Raw genomic sequence first — 15,531 nt, 5'->3', positions numbered from 1 at the left:
GGATGGTGTTCAGAATTATGTTCCATTGAAATGCACTGTTTAGGTGGTTTTTTTACCACAAAATTACTTAAGGGTTTTTGGTTTTTATATTTTTTATAATAGCTAAGTTGGAAAGTTTTTATTAATTTTTATTTGGACTTACTGCTAACGCCATTTTTTTATCTATCTATTAACAATCTGCTATGTTAACAAGCGCAAAAATTTGGTAAAATTTTTTGTAATAAACTTAAATTTTTTGTATTTATAAACTTTCTATTAGGTTGGGTGGTCTCAAGAGGTGCGGGTGATTATCTGGAGAGAGAGCATCTAAGATAATTTCTCCAAGAAAACAAGAGAAAGTTTAAGTACACAAAGAATTTGACAAAAGATTTTACACTTGCCAAGGTAGCCGTCTGTAATTGGTGTACCATAAAATGAAAATGATGTTGACAAACCTTTAGATTTTGCTAACTTAACAAATTGTGAAAAAAACTTCAAGATTTGTTAATTTTGTTGTGTTTGTGCCTTTGTGGCATGCTGGGAAAGCTAAAGAGAGAGCCAAAGTATAATCTCGTTAGTAGTATTTGAATAGTTCTGTAGCAGAAGATGGCAGAGGTGGACTTTTACCAGTAGTTTTTGAATTGTTCTTCATTTTAGGATCATTTTACTTTTTTTAAGGCCATTGATTCATTGTAATAGCTTCTGTTATCAAGGAAAGCCTTTTTTTCTCCAAATCTCGTGCTTTCTGCCTTTCTTCTTACACTGATTTTATCAGTTTCAATGCAACACAAACGCACAAATATATTCTGTTGTCTGTATATATTCTTTTTGATGTACAATGAATTCATAATCGGAGAGTACATAAATCTCCTCTCTAAGATTACTTGAATTACTGAACAGTCTCATTGGCAACCTGCCATCAATCGCATATCTATCAATTTTAACCTTCTGTGATGTTTGTTCTCTTTGTTGTCCAATTCTATCAGCCGGAATTGTTTCTAACCACTTTGTGCCCCTTAAATACTCATTAAGAACATATGATGCAAAATAAGGCAGCCTTTTCTTTATATGCTCCCAAACTTACATAATTAAAACAGTGCACTAATCTTGAGTAATCCAATTTGTTTATATGACACATAATGAGTCTCAATTTAGTTTGTTTTAAGTTCTCAATTTAGTGTTGAGCTTCTAATACCGCCAAAGAGTGCTTTTCCCCTTCTAAAGTGAAAAGGTGGGCTGTCCATGATTTGGGTAAAACCTCCACTTTTCCCCAATGTTTTAAATATGTTGTAATTATTATTTATAACTTTATATTTTACTACCATAGTAATTATTTAAATGGAAATTAGGGGATAATTAGTCCTTTTTTTTTCCTTCTTCTATCTTCTTTATCTGCAAAATTTATGTTAAGCTATATAAAAAAAAGGTTCCGAGGAGAGCTATCCAAATCTTTCAAGGAATTTAGCTGATTTTTTAAATGATTTATCGACTATGATTAAATTCTCTCATAATTTCAAACATTAAAATCTTGTAGGTAACCAGTAAAAATGAGTGGGTTTGGTTGTTTAGAGAGAGATGTGTATGGGGTGAGACTCCGAGAAGCAACCTAAAATAAATTCCTTCAAGAATATCATCATAATAATTGGAATTGTTTCTGACAGTTTTTAGACCCCTTAAACAATTGATTAAACCTAGGTAATTAACCACGTTGTTACTTAGTCCAATTAAGCAAGTCTAGGTTATCACAATAATAAAGATCAAATCAAGTAAAGCAGCGGAAAATAAATAACACAAGATATGATCATCCAGGAAACCAAATCGGTAAAAACCTGGGGAGGATTTGACCTAACTATCCTCAAGGTAAACTTAAATCCACTATCAGAAAGAATCGAAGTTCATACAAAAGGACTTACAAGCACCCCCGCTTGATTCCTAATGCTACCAACCAGTAGAACTTACTGACACAACCATGTGCAAGCTCCGAATCCACAGACTCCTTCTTTCTTGGATTCCCACCAGCTACAAGCACCCCCGCTTGTATATTCTTTAAACTTTAATGACAGCAACTGTTTTGATCATCAAGGTGTAGAGAATATCTCTTCTTGAAAACCCTAAATTTGTGTAAAGGAAAGCCTTTCTAGATCTCACAAGAGATTTACATAAATCGCAATATGAGCAACACAAAAACGTGGCTAGGGTTTGCCTTTTATACTTAGGACAAATAAGAAACCCTAAAAACTTTTTAAAAACAACTAGGGCTGAGTTGGAAAATTCTGCAGAAAAGCAATCTGCCCGAGCTTCGATCGGTCGAGCCTAAGTTTCGATCGATCGAGCCAGGCCGAAAGCCACAGTGCTTTCTGCTTTACACTCGATTCCAACTTTACATTGACATACAACTTTAAGCTAACTTTAAACACTTCTAAACACATTGTTTTAATCATGGTTTGTCAACAATACAAATTAGAGTTCTAAATACACAAAGTCCTAAACTTTAGAACCTAACAAACTCCCCCTTTGGCAATCCGTGACAAAACACAACTTAGAAGCTCAAAGTTTACAAAAAGAAAAACCCTTTACAAAATAATGCTCATAAACCAAATTCAATCCTAACTACTATCCATCAGTTGCAAGTGTAGACAGCAGCTCAATTAAATCAACTTATATATTTCCTGAAACACTAAACAAAATGCATAACCGCATGTGTGGAAATAATACAAGTAAACAAAATAACTTCTTGAATTCAAACAACACACAAATAAAGACATATATCAATGAATAACTCATAAATATAAATCAATAAGCAGTTTGAAACAAGAAACAAATAAAGTACCAACAAAAACATAAAAATCCCCCTAACATGAATATCCCATCAAAAAAATAAGGTAAGAGCTAAAAAAGTTAAGTACACAATGAAGCACCTAGATACAATCTAAAACTCCACAAGCTTCAACCAAAATGAAAAAAATCTCCCCCTGAAAACAAAAACAAAAACCTACAAGTACTCCCCCTTTTTATGACGGAATGCCAAAGGGCAAACAAGATATCCATCATCAAAAGGGAGGTGGTCTAAATTGCGCTAACTCCGCAAGCAAAGCACAAATCTCATCAAGGACGTCCACCAAAATCTGTCCTTGAGCGGCCTGAACGGTCAAGACATGATCCAATTGACGACGAATGTCTGAATCATCTGAAGCAGTCGGTGGAGGAACATTAGCCTCAGCAGCAGAAGCAGCACCTGAAGTCTCAGCAGCAGCTGTACCTGTAGAAGAGGGAGGAGGGGGAACACTACTAGATGACGCACCTCTAGTATGAGAAGGAGGAACCCTCAACTGAGCAGCCCCCTAACGAAGAAAGGTGGCACCTATGGGAGCTATCACATGAATAGGCTCACCTGACAGAAAACCATCTAGACCTAAATAGAGTAGAATCCTATGAATGAAAATAGGATGAATCAGCGCATGCCCTACGGCAGAACTCCTATGAACCTCGTTCAAAGAACGAAGGAACAAGTGAGGAAAACTAATAGACGCTCCAGAAGCAAAGGCGTACAAAAACACACATCGCTTTAAAGGGATGGTGTGGAAGTGAATGATAGGCCACACAGAATGACACGCTATCCTAAAGAGGAGATAGGCAGTCTTGGTAAGCTCAGCGGACGTGATCCGAGGATCAGAACCCCACTGGATAGAAAACCCAGTGATGTAAGACATGACAACATCTAAAGAATGTGTCTCATCATAGGGATAGTCAGCATCCCGAACAACCGGCACCCCAAGAGCCTCAGCCACCACCCGAGGGGTAATGGTGAGCTCTACACCTCGTATCAACTCCTAACTAAGGTGTTGGAATCATAGATGTGGCAAGAGAGGTTCGAGTAGAACTCTCTAATCAGGGCGGTCAGAGGTGGATGATCTATCTGTACGAGAGGCAACCAACCCCTAGACTCAAAATTGGCCCTAATGGCCGGATCAAGCGCATCTAACACAACAGCTCGCTCAGACCAGATCTTACGCCTACAGTTCAAGGTGTCATAAGCTTCTCTACACTTATCATTCTTAAACAACTCTACTCTAAGTGGAGACTCAGAGGAAGTGGAAGTGGTCCTATGAGCTCTAGTTTTCCTAGGCATGGTGTTAAGATAAGGATCAAAACACAAAGCGAAAGAACAAAACCACAAAACAAAACCAAGGGCAGACTGCAAGTTAGCACAAAAACAAAAAAAATAAAATCAAAATCTATATGATGCATGAACAAGTTTAAATGTCATGATGCATGTGCTAATGCAGTGAATTAAGTCAAAAAGATTCAAATTACAAAATTGGCTTGCACATTAAGGTTTTTAACACATAAAACCCCAAAATATAGAAACCACTTGATCAATTTAAAAAAATTGACGAATTGATCATAGTACAAGATATAATAACAACAATAATGACCAATTACATCAATTGGAGAACAATTTCATTAATTTAAGCCAATTTGACGAAATCCCCAATTCGGATCAAATTCAAAAGCCTAGAATTTTCAATTTTTCAAAAACCACAAAATTGATCAAATTAAACTATAGGGAACATCAATATAACATCATGGCACAAAAACCCATTGATCAATTACACAAGAATTGGTTTGAATCATCAAAAACCCCAAAAATTTGAAGATTTCGAAAATAGCCATGAGAATGCATGAAAAATGCATGAAAACAAGAAAGAAACTTGAAAAAGAAGGGCAAAAGGGTCTTACCGGCTTCTAAGGAGAAAAACCTTGCAAAAATCTTGAAGGAAAACGACAAAAATTTGATGGTGGAGCCAAGAGCCAATGCGGAGAGAGAGAAAAACTTGAAAAAGTTTGAATAGTGACTTTGAAAAAGTCCTATTCTGCTTTTTAAAAAACCTGATACACGAGTTTCGATTGGTCGAAAATCAGCCTCGACCGGTTGAAACAGACAGAGGCTCCCTCGCTTAAAAATTTTAAAATTTTAAAAATTTTGATATGTCGAAAAACAGAATGGACCGATCGAAACAGGCAGAGGCTCACCATATTTTTCAGGAAAAACACAATTTTTGAAAAACAAGTTGATTTGACTCAAAGTGTTAAAATTTAAGACAAAAAATGCATGAGTATGAGATGATATGATTTTCCAAACAAGAATTTTAAGCGTAATATTCCTAAAAACAAAATTTTGCATTCTCCACAAATTTTCAAGCAACAAATTTAGTTTGCACATACTTCAAAGTGATTGCAAAAAAAACTTGGTTGGTCATACCATAAACACACACAATAACATGTATAATGTTTAGCAACGAGTAACTCGTGTAGTGTGTGCGACTAGCAAAGACATGAGACTGTGAGGTGATATGTGAATAGAAATCAATCACAAAATCTACAAAATTCATCACAAAGAATTTAAAAGAGATTATCACCTAAAGAGTTACATCATATAACTCCCACATCTCCTAGATCATAAACTTGCAATCATGTAAGTTTCTTATATTTATGCCTCATAATATACATTCCAATTTTAAGTTTATGTGAGTTTGGCATCAAACCTAATAGTACACACCAATTAGATTTTAAGAATTAAGAACTTTTACTGAGGCTTCACCTTATATTCTTTTTGTGCATGTGATACACTTTCTTGAGCACAAAATCTTATGATATGTACTAAGGTGTTCATGATTGGCTAGTGAACAGTGGTGAGATGGTTATTTATGCCTTTCTCTAAAAGTTCAAGTCCAACATTTAAAAAACAAGTGACTTCAAGATTAAGACATAGTAATCAAAAACCATACACATCTTTCCCACACAACATGCACTACAAATCTTCAACTAGTAGAGTGCAATAAATAAGCTCATCAAAGCTAAACAAGGTACCAAAAACATGTTATGTGAAAATAAATTGACCAACCTTGTTCTCAAAAACCAAGAAGAATAGTGCAAAAACAAAATGTGCTTCCTTTTCCCATTTTTTTTTAATAAAAATAAAAATGCCTAGAATGAAATGTATGAATGTTATGCTATGCAAATCCTAGAGATAAAAAAAAAAAAAAAAAAAAAAAAAAAAAAAAAAAAAAAAAAAAAAAAGAACAATGGTCACAAAGGGTAGAGCAATGAAGCACAAGGACCATGAGGCCAAAGACAGATTAGGAACATAGAATCACACCAATCATTTGACGAAGAGTCTCAAACTTACTTCTATCAAGAGGTTTGGTAAATATGTCGGCATTCTGACACTCTGTAGGAATATACTCAAGACACATAATTTTTCTTTCAACAAGATTCCTAATGAAGTGATACCTAATCTCTATGTGTTTAGTCTTAAAATGCTGAACAGGGTTCTTAGATATGTCAATAGCACTAGAGTTATCACAGTAAACCACCATGGTATCTTGGGATATCCCATAATCTGTTAAAACCTTTTTTATCCAAAGAAGTTGTGAGCAACAACTTCCAGCAGCAATATATTCTGCTTCGGCAGTAGACAAGGACACAGAATTTTGTTTTTTGCTCATCCAGGCAACAAGGTTAGCACCAACATAAAAACATCCACCAGTGGTGCTTTTTCTATCATCAGCATTACCAGCCCAATCAGAATCAGAAAAACCAGCAAGAGACAAATTAGACTCTTTGCTATAAAATAATCCATAGTCACAAGTTCCAGCAACATATTTAATGATTCTTTTGACAGCATTTAAGTGTGAAACCTTAGGATTAGACTGAAATCTAGAACAAACACCAACACTAAATGCAATATCAGGCCGACTAGTAGTCAAATATAACAAACATCCAATCATACTTCTGTATAGTGTAACATCAACAGACTCACCCGATGGATCATTTGTTAGTTTTGCATTGGCGGCCATTGGTGTTCTAGCATGGGCAGCATGGCTCAGTCCAAATTTCTTGACAAGATTTTTTGCGTATTTGGCTTGGTTGATGTAGATCCCTGAATCTGTTTGCTTCACCTGTAATCCCAAGAAATATGTTAGTTCACCAACCATGCTCATTTCAAACATTGCCTTCATTTCATCTGCAAAAGAATGAGCAAGAGAGTCATTAGTAGCACAAAAAACAATATCATCTACATAGATTTGAGCTACAACAAAATTGTTCTTATCCTTTCTTATGAAGAGAGTAGTGTCTGCAAATCCCTTTTTGAAGCCGTGTTCAGTAAGATATGTAGTCAATCGATTATACCAAGCCCGTGGAGCTTGTTTCAAACCATACAGTGCTCTTTTCAATTTGTACACATCATCCGGTCTGTGAGGGTCAACAAATCCTTTAAGTTATTCAACATAAACTTCTTCTTGCAGCATTCCATTCAAGAAAGCACTTTTGACATCCATTTGATATAACTTGAAATTTAGATGACTAGTTATAGCCAGCAATATCCTAATGGATTCCAATCTTGCTACTGGAGCAAAGGTCTCATCAAAGTCAATCCCTTCCACTTGTGTGTAACCTTGAGCAACAAGTCTTGATTTATTTCTAATAACAGTGCCATGTTCATCTGACTTGTTCTTGAAGATCCACTTAGTTCCAATAACATTCACTCCCTTTGGTCTAGGAACTAATTCCCACACATTATTCTGAACAAATTGATGAAGTTCTTCATGCATAGAGTTCACCCAATCAGCATCTTGAAGTGCTTCATCTACCTTCTTCGGTTCAAATTGGGACAGATAGCATGAGTGTGTAATTACACTTAAGGCTTTTGACCTTAATCTCATATTGTCATTCAGACTTCCCAATATATTTGAGGAGGGATGATTTAGCCTTACTCTAGAGGAAGGACCTTTAACCAGAGATCTGGATGCACCTTTCTATTCTGAAGAAGGACTAAACTCATGTTGAACCTGTTGAGTCTCATGAACTGGAGTGGATGGTTCAGGACTTGATGGCACAAATATTGCATCATTCAACACCATTAGCTCCTCATCACTATGTTTCACAACATAATCATCAGGGAGAGAGTCATTAACCTCCATTGGCTTATCTTGAACCTAAGTAGTACTTTCTGGATGTGCTTCTGGACATACTTCATCATTGATCACAACATTTGAAGATTCCATGACAGTTTTGGTTCTCAGATTGTACACCCTATATGCCCTACTAGTAGAGGAGTACCCTAGAAAATATCTTTTATCACTCTTAGCATCAAATTTCTCTAGGTGCTCTCTATCACGTAGAATGTAACAATCACTACCAAAAATCCTGAAATACTTGACAACTAGCTTCTTTCCTCTCCAGAGTTCATAGGGAGTCTTCTTAGAATTAGGTCTGAAATACACCCGGTTTAGTGTATGGCAAGCAGTGTTAACTGCTTCTCCCTAAAAAGATTTTGGCAATTTTTTATTGTGCAACATCACACGTGCCATCTCTTGAACGACCCTATTTTTCCATTCAACTATTCCATTTTGTTGTGGTGTCTTGGGTAATGAAAATTCTTGATGTGTGCCCTGTTCATTGCAGAAAGTAGCTAGCTTGGTATTCTCAAATTCTCTTCCATGGTCACTTCTGATTTTGGCTACCACTGTATCTTTTTCAACCTGCAATTTCTTACACAGATGTATCATCTTCTCAGGAGCCTTAACTTTATCTTTCAAGAGTACAACCCAAGTATATCTTGTAAAGTCATCCACAACCACTAGAATATATTTCTTTCCTCCCAAACTCTGAACTCGAGCAGGACCCATAAGATCAATGTGCAGTAACTCCAGAGGTCTTGAAGTTTGAACACTAGCCACAGACGAGTGCTTAGACTTTATTTGTTTACCTATCTGACATGGTCCACATATGCATTTATCTATCTTCTCAAACTTAGGTAAACCAACAACAGCATTACATTTTGAAATCTTTTCTAACTACTTATGACTTGCATGCCCTAGCCGTTGATGCCACAAATCAACTTGATCAATCTTTGCACTAAAACACTTGTTGCTTATGCTTGGTGTCAATCCATAACAGTTGTCCGCCATTCGTACACCAACACACATACAGTCACCTCCACCATCAAGTATTTCACATTCATGCTTAGTGAAGAGAACTTTTAGTCCATTGTCACAAATCTGACTGATACTGAGTAAATTTGTCTTTAGTCCATCAACATACCAAACATCTTCAAAGACCGATAACCCAGGGATGTCCACAGTTCCAATGCCTCTGATGACAGATTTGCTTCCATCTCCAAAAGTGACTGTACCAATCTTTCCTTCAAAAAGAGTCTTGAATAATCCTTTGTTTCCTATCATATGCCTGGAACAACCACTATCCAAATACCAAAGACAAGAATCACGTGCCTTTAAGGCGGTTAAGGCAGTATAACACAAATAATTATTACCACATATGATAAGATCAAGATGTTCAAGGAAAGATCTAGCAAACTCAACAAGACACAAATATACAAAGTAAGCAAGTTGATGAATAAGCAGAAAGAATTTCCAAAATTTCATATTAAAGGGGTCAAGGATCAGCTCAGAGATCAAAGGATAAAAAAAAAAAAGAGCTACCTGCTCTGATACCACTTGACAGTTTTTAGACCCCTTAAACAATTGATTAAACCTAAGTAATTAACCAAGTTGTTACTTAGTCCAATTAAGCAAGTCTAGGTTATCACAATAATAAAGATAAAATCAAGTAAAGCAGCGGAAAATAAATAACACAAGATATGATCACCTAGGAAACCAAATCGGTAAAAACCTGGGGAGGATTTGACATAGCTATCCTCAAGGTAAACTTGAATCCACTATCAGAAAGAATCGAAGTTCATACAAAAGGACTTACAAGCACCCCCGCTTGACTTCCTAATGCTACCAACCAGTAAAACTTACTGACACGACCACGTGCAAGCTCTGAATCCACGGACTCCTTCTTTCTTAGATTCCCACCAGCTACAAGCACCCCCGCTTGTGTATTCTTTAAACTTTAATGGCAGCAGCTGTTTTGATCATCAAGGTGTAGAGAATATCTCTTCCTTGAAAACCCTAAATTTGTGTAAAGGAAAGCTCCTCTAGATCTCACAAGAGATTTACACAAACCGCAATATGAGCAACACAAAAACGTGGCTAGGGTTTGCCTTTTATACTTAGGACAAATAAGAAACCCTAAAAACGTTTTAAAAACAACTAGGGCTGAGTTGGAAAATTCTGCAGAAAAGCAATCTGCCCGAGCTTCGATCTGTCGAGCCTAAGCTTCGATCGATCGAGGCAGGCCGAAAGCCACAGTGCTTTCTACTTTACACTCGATTCCAACTTTACATTGACATACAACTTTGAGCTAACTTTAAACACTTCTAAACACATTGTTTTGATCATGGTTTGCCAACAATACAAATTAGAGTTCTAAATACACAAAGTCCTAAACTTTAGAACCTAACAGTTTCATTTTCTTATTTTTCTTTTAAACAATTTCGGTCGGGTGCGTGGATGGGCTTGAAGGAAAAAATTAGTGAGAAAGGATTTATGGGAGAAAATTTAAATTTAATGAAAATGGTTAACATTTGGGGTCAATATAAATATATATATATATATATAATTTATTTATTTATTTATAAAATTGCTTGAATTTAATTGGCCAAATTATACTTTTGAGTTTTGATTCCCTAAAAAAAACTTATTGTTACTAGTCTCTGTGTTTCAAAAAATGTGTCAATAGACTCAATATGATCCATATTGAATGTTGCAAGTCTTAGAGTTATTCTAGAAGCATGCCCCTTCTCACAATTCCTTATGTGTTAGATTGTAACCGGTTAGCTATCACTTTTACATAGATTGACCATTTTTTTACCATCACTTACCGTTAATCACACAAAATAATTATGAGAAATTATACCATAAAGATTGTGGTCCTATAATTATTGCAAGTCTTGCTAGTTTTTGTACAAAAATTGATAACCTGTTGTTAACATTGAGGCAGAAATGATTTAAAAGTGATGTGGTAGAGGCAATTGAGGAGAAAAACAAATAATTAAAAAAAAAAGTTTCAAAACCAGTTCAAGGTCCAAATTATCATCCGATAGCTTTGTAACTTAATTGGGATTTTCCTATACACAAAGTGTTTAGGAGTCTAAGTGCCCGTTTGGTTTAGCGTTTCGGGGGAAAAAAGAAATTTGCAATTTCAAAATGGGATATTTTTCAATTTTGGGTGAGTTTAGTTCAGCTTTTTGATACTATGTTTTTTGAAAAAGTGGCGGTTTTAAAAAATTGCAGTATGAAACTGGGTTTTTTTTTTTTAAAACTTAGTATTTGATAGAAACTGTTAAAAAGTGTATTTTTTTTTTTTTAAAAAACTAAGTATTTGGCTAGTACTTATAAAAGTGGCGGTTTGAGTTGTAAATTACCAAAAATGACAATATATATACAAGAGAGTTTATTTCATACTTAAATCAACTACTTATTAATAATAATAATAATAATAATAATAATATTATTATTATTATTATTATTGGTATTATTTTAATAATGTTTGTGTTAGATTTTTTTTGTCATAATTCTTTTTTATTACTATTGACGTGACAAATTCTTATAGTTCTTGTAGGGACTCAATTCGTGACGACCCCAAGATGATATTGAGCTCGTACGTAAAGAGGGCCCAAACAATATCATTTGTAGAGCGTGAGTTTGAAAGGCTAGGCTATGATCACCGGATAGTGGTTTGGAATGGCTCCGGTCAGTATATCTCGTCTGAGGAGCCTCGGGAGCTTAGTGCTCTTGTTCTCCTCATTTTTTCTAGGACACCATGGTTTGGGAGACTGGTTATCCCCCACCTTCTCTCATACTGCCTCTCTTAACCTTTTATACTGGCATTTACCCTCTCGTCAACGTCCATGTGTAAGCTCAATTTTCTAGGGTTTAAGACTTGTCCTGTCAGCCCATACCTAGAGTAGTTGGGAGGTGGTTGCAAAAGCTGAAGAGTATGGTCCTATCAGGTGCAGAATACTTTATTGCAGTATTGGCAGCCATTTACTTGGGCTGTTTCTGCACTGTGCTCACTCTTCCTTTTAGGGGCATTATGGGATGCTGAGCACAAGTTAGTCCTCGGCCATTTCCTTAAGCCATCCTGGACTTCCATGGTGCGTCCTCGGTATTATCTCTCCTCGGCACAAGCCTTGGGCCTTAACATGAAATGGGCTGGGGTTATAAATTCTCTGACCCCACAATAGCCCCTCAAGGAAATGGCCGAGGACTAACTTGTGCTGAGAGGAGGATTTTGGTGATGCCAAGCCTTTATTACAGTCTGCTTAGCTCTGCCCTTCATCAATGTGGGTGTCTCTTCATCTGCCTAGGAAGCGCGCCGGATTATGATACATTCTTCTAGATTCACTCACGATGCACTCCTGCTGTTTCAGTGTTCGAGATGCGTCTTTAATGATTTCCCTTTACGAGACCACTCAAATCCGACGGTTATTAACGGCGTTAGGAAGTGGAGTGGGTATATTCTCGTTTGCAGCTCTTCTTGGAAATTTATACAGATTAAATGCCACCCAATTTGCCTTCCATATAAGAAGCAAGACAAGAGGTTATTTCCTTCACTCAGAGACCCCTTAATCCTTCTAAAGTCTCAAACCTCTAGCTTCGCCCAGAGTTTCCCTTATCCGCTCACTCACACCTTGGATTGTGATATGTCTGAGATAGGAGCGGGGATGAAGAGACCATATCCTTCCCAGAAGCGTTATGTCCTTTCGAACCTTAAGATGGCTCGGTCAGGACAGGGTTGGCAGAGACTCAAGATACCTCTCACCCCCCTTCAGCCAAAATCCGAAGCAGGTGCTCGTCGCATCAAGCTTTTGGTGCGACTGAGCTGGGGTTACCCATTATTAGTACTAGCCGCTTTCTTATGAGCATAGCTAATATGACACCAGCGTGTTAGGAGTCAAGGCTGGGGCAGGGACTAAGTATCCCTGCTTCCTCCTCTCTTCCTTCACTAGTGCCTTCTTTTGCCTTCCCTTCTTCTTCTTCCCCATCACCAGATCCATCCTGGTGCTTTTACTTCTTCCTCTTCTTCTCCTTTTCCATCAAAGGGGGTCCTCCTCTCAATATGGTTGCTACTGAAGTAGAGTTTCAAAAGACTTCTTGTTGTTTTTTTTTGTTTTTTTATTCTTGCTTTTGTAATTTGTTTCCTGTATAGGCTTGTTTAACCCCTTCATTGTACGCTGTACTACCTCTTTATATTAATAAAAGTCAACATTGCTTTATTTTGTGTATTCTATCTTTTCTACAATGGTTATGTCATGAATGGACGTACTGCCATATGACTTATTTTATTTTTATATTCTGAACGATGCTTAGGGCCGAAATCCTTGTTAATAAAAAGACATTACTCTGCGCTTATTGAAACCATCCGGCACAATAATGCCGACTTGAACAAATGATATTTAGGGTAGAAACCCTTATTGAGAGAAAGATGTTATTCTGTACTTATCGAACTATTTGGCTCAATAATGCTGACCTGAAAAAACAATACTTAGGGCCGAAACCCTTACTAAGAAAAATATGTTAATTGAACTTATTAGAGCTGTCTGGCGCAATAATGCCGACCTGGAAAAACGATACTTAGGGTCGGAACCCTTGCTCAAAAAAAGATGTTATTATGAACTTATTAGAGTTGTCCGGCACAATAATGCCGACCTGAAAAAGCGGTACATACCCCAAACTAGCCGAGATGACAGCTAAATGCTCGGTGCGGTGTAGGAGATAACCATCCAAGGATGGGTGATTCAAAAATGGACCGTCCATGCAGGCCACCAAGTACCAGAGTGTTTCGCCGCCTTCCTGATGACTTTCATAGCCTAAGTCCTTTTTTGGTATCCAGTCCGAAGACCATGCAATACCTTAGTTTTGTCCAAAACTTAGCTTTTTTAAGTAGTTGGTTTCTTCATAGATTTGAGTCCGAGGACCATGCAATACCTTACTTCTGTCCAAAACTTAGCTTTTTTAAGTAGTTGGTTTCCCCATAGGTTTGAGTCCGAGGACCATGCAATACCTTAATTCTGCCAAAACTTAGCCTTTTTAAGTAATTGGTTTCTCCATAGGTTTGAGTCCGAGGACTATGCAATACCATGGTTCTGTCCAAAACTTAGCATTTTTAAGTAGTTGGTTTTCCCATAGGTTTGAGTCCAAGGACCATGCAATATCTTGGTTCTGTCCAAAACTTAGATTTTTTAAGTATGGGGGGGTTAGCCCCTCGGTCAAGGCGTAGGACATTGATCCAACGTTGAAAGCCACTAGAATCGTCCGCGTTCCTAACGTTTCGACACGCAGCCCCTAGTGGAACCTTATGTTAAGACACAACAACGGTCTGCTGGAAATGATGGCAGAACTTCTCGTTCCACCGCCTAGGCCAACGCACAAGTCTTTCCCACAGACGGTGCTAATTGTAGGGACTCAATTCGTGACGACCCCAAGATGATATTGGGCTCGTACGTAAAGAGGGCCTAAACAATATCATTTGTAGAGCATGAGTTTGAAAGGTTAGGCTATGGTCACCGGACGGTGGTTTGGGATGGCTCCGGTCGGTATATCTCGTTTAAGGAGTCTCGAGAGCTTAGTGCTCTTATTCCCCTCCTTTTTTCTAGGACACCATGGTTTGGGAGACTGGTTGTCCCCCGCCCTCTCTCATACTGCCTCTCTTAACCTTTTATACTGGCATTTACCCTTTCGCCAGCGTCTACGTGTAAGCTCAATTTTCTTGGGTTTAAGCCTTGTCCTGTCAGCCCATACCTAGAGTGGTTAGGAGGTGGTTGCAAAAGCTGAAGAGTATGGTCCTGTTAGGTGCAGAATATTTTATTGTAGTACTGGCAGCCTTTTACTTGGACTGTTTCTGCACTGTGTTCACTCTTCCTTTTAGGGGCATTATGGGATGCCGAGCATAAATTCATCCTCGACCATTTCCTTAGGCCGTCTTGGACTTCCATGGTGCGTCCTCGGCATTATCTCTCCTCGGCACAGGCCTTGGGCCTTAACATGAAATGGGCCAAGGTCATAAATTCTCTGACCCTACAGTTCTAGTTCGGACTCACTACTAGTATCATATTTTTACTTAGCAATAATTATTTAAAAAATACTATATTTTTATATTTTGTTTTAAATTTTTGTAATTTAAAATTTTATTTCCTTTTGGGAATGTCTTCCACATTTTGTTTTTTTACCTAATTGTATGTCTTCCACGTATCTCTTTTTTTCCTTTTTCTTTTTCCTTCATTTTTTTTTCTCATCCACTCATTCTCTTCTCCCTTATCTTCTTATCTATAGTGATTATTTTTAAAATGTGCATCACCCATGATCCCATTTTTATTGGTTCTAGTTCGAGCTCACAACTAATATCACATTTTTACTTACTAATAATTATTTAAAAAATGCTAAAGTCACTAACAGTTTATAAAAATGTTATATAATAGTTTGTGTATGTAGAATTATTCACACAATCATGCCACATTACAATTGTGGCAAAAAAGTTTTAAAATAATTTGTAGTGCTACATTTTTTTAAAAAAAAATTGTAATTTAAAATTTTATCTTTTAAATTTTATTTGCTTCCATGCATGTTTTCCACATTTATT

The 15,531-nt window shown here is 37.0% G+C and overlaps 1 protein-coding gene across 1 annotated transcript; it reads right to left on the bottom strand.

Annotated features, from left to right (window-relative positions):
* Positions 1-756: 756 nt before the first annotated feature.
* Positions 757-7,964, bottom strand: LOC115961347 (uncharacterized mitochondrial protein AtMg00810-like). Its single transcript, XM_031080344.1, has 4 exons — positions 7,833-7,964; positions 7,478-7,565; positions 6,274-7,006; positions 757-994 (listed from the first exon to the last, which is right to left on the bottom strand). Exons 1-4 carry the CDS (start codon positions 7,962-7,964, stop codon positions 757-759), a joined length of 1,191 nt encoding a protein of 396 aa, XP_030936204.1.
* Positions 7,965-15,531: the final 7,567 nt, after the last annotated feature.

Source organism: Quercus lobata, chromosome 9 (assembly GCF_001633185.2).
Source record: "Quercus lobata isolate SW786 chromosome 9, ValleyOak3.0 Primary Assembly, whole genome shotgun sequence".
NCBI classification, from domain to species: Eukaryota; Viridiplantae; Streptophyta; class Magnoliopsida; order Fagales; family Fagaceae; genus Quercus; species Quercus lobata.
This window is presented reverse-complemented; position numbering and strand designations above follow the sequence as displayed.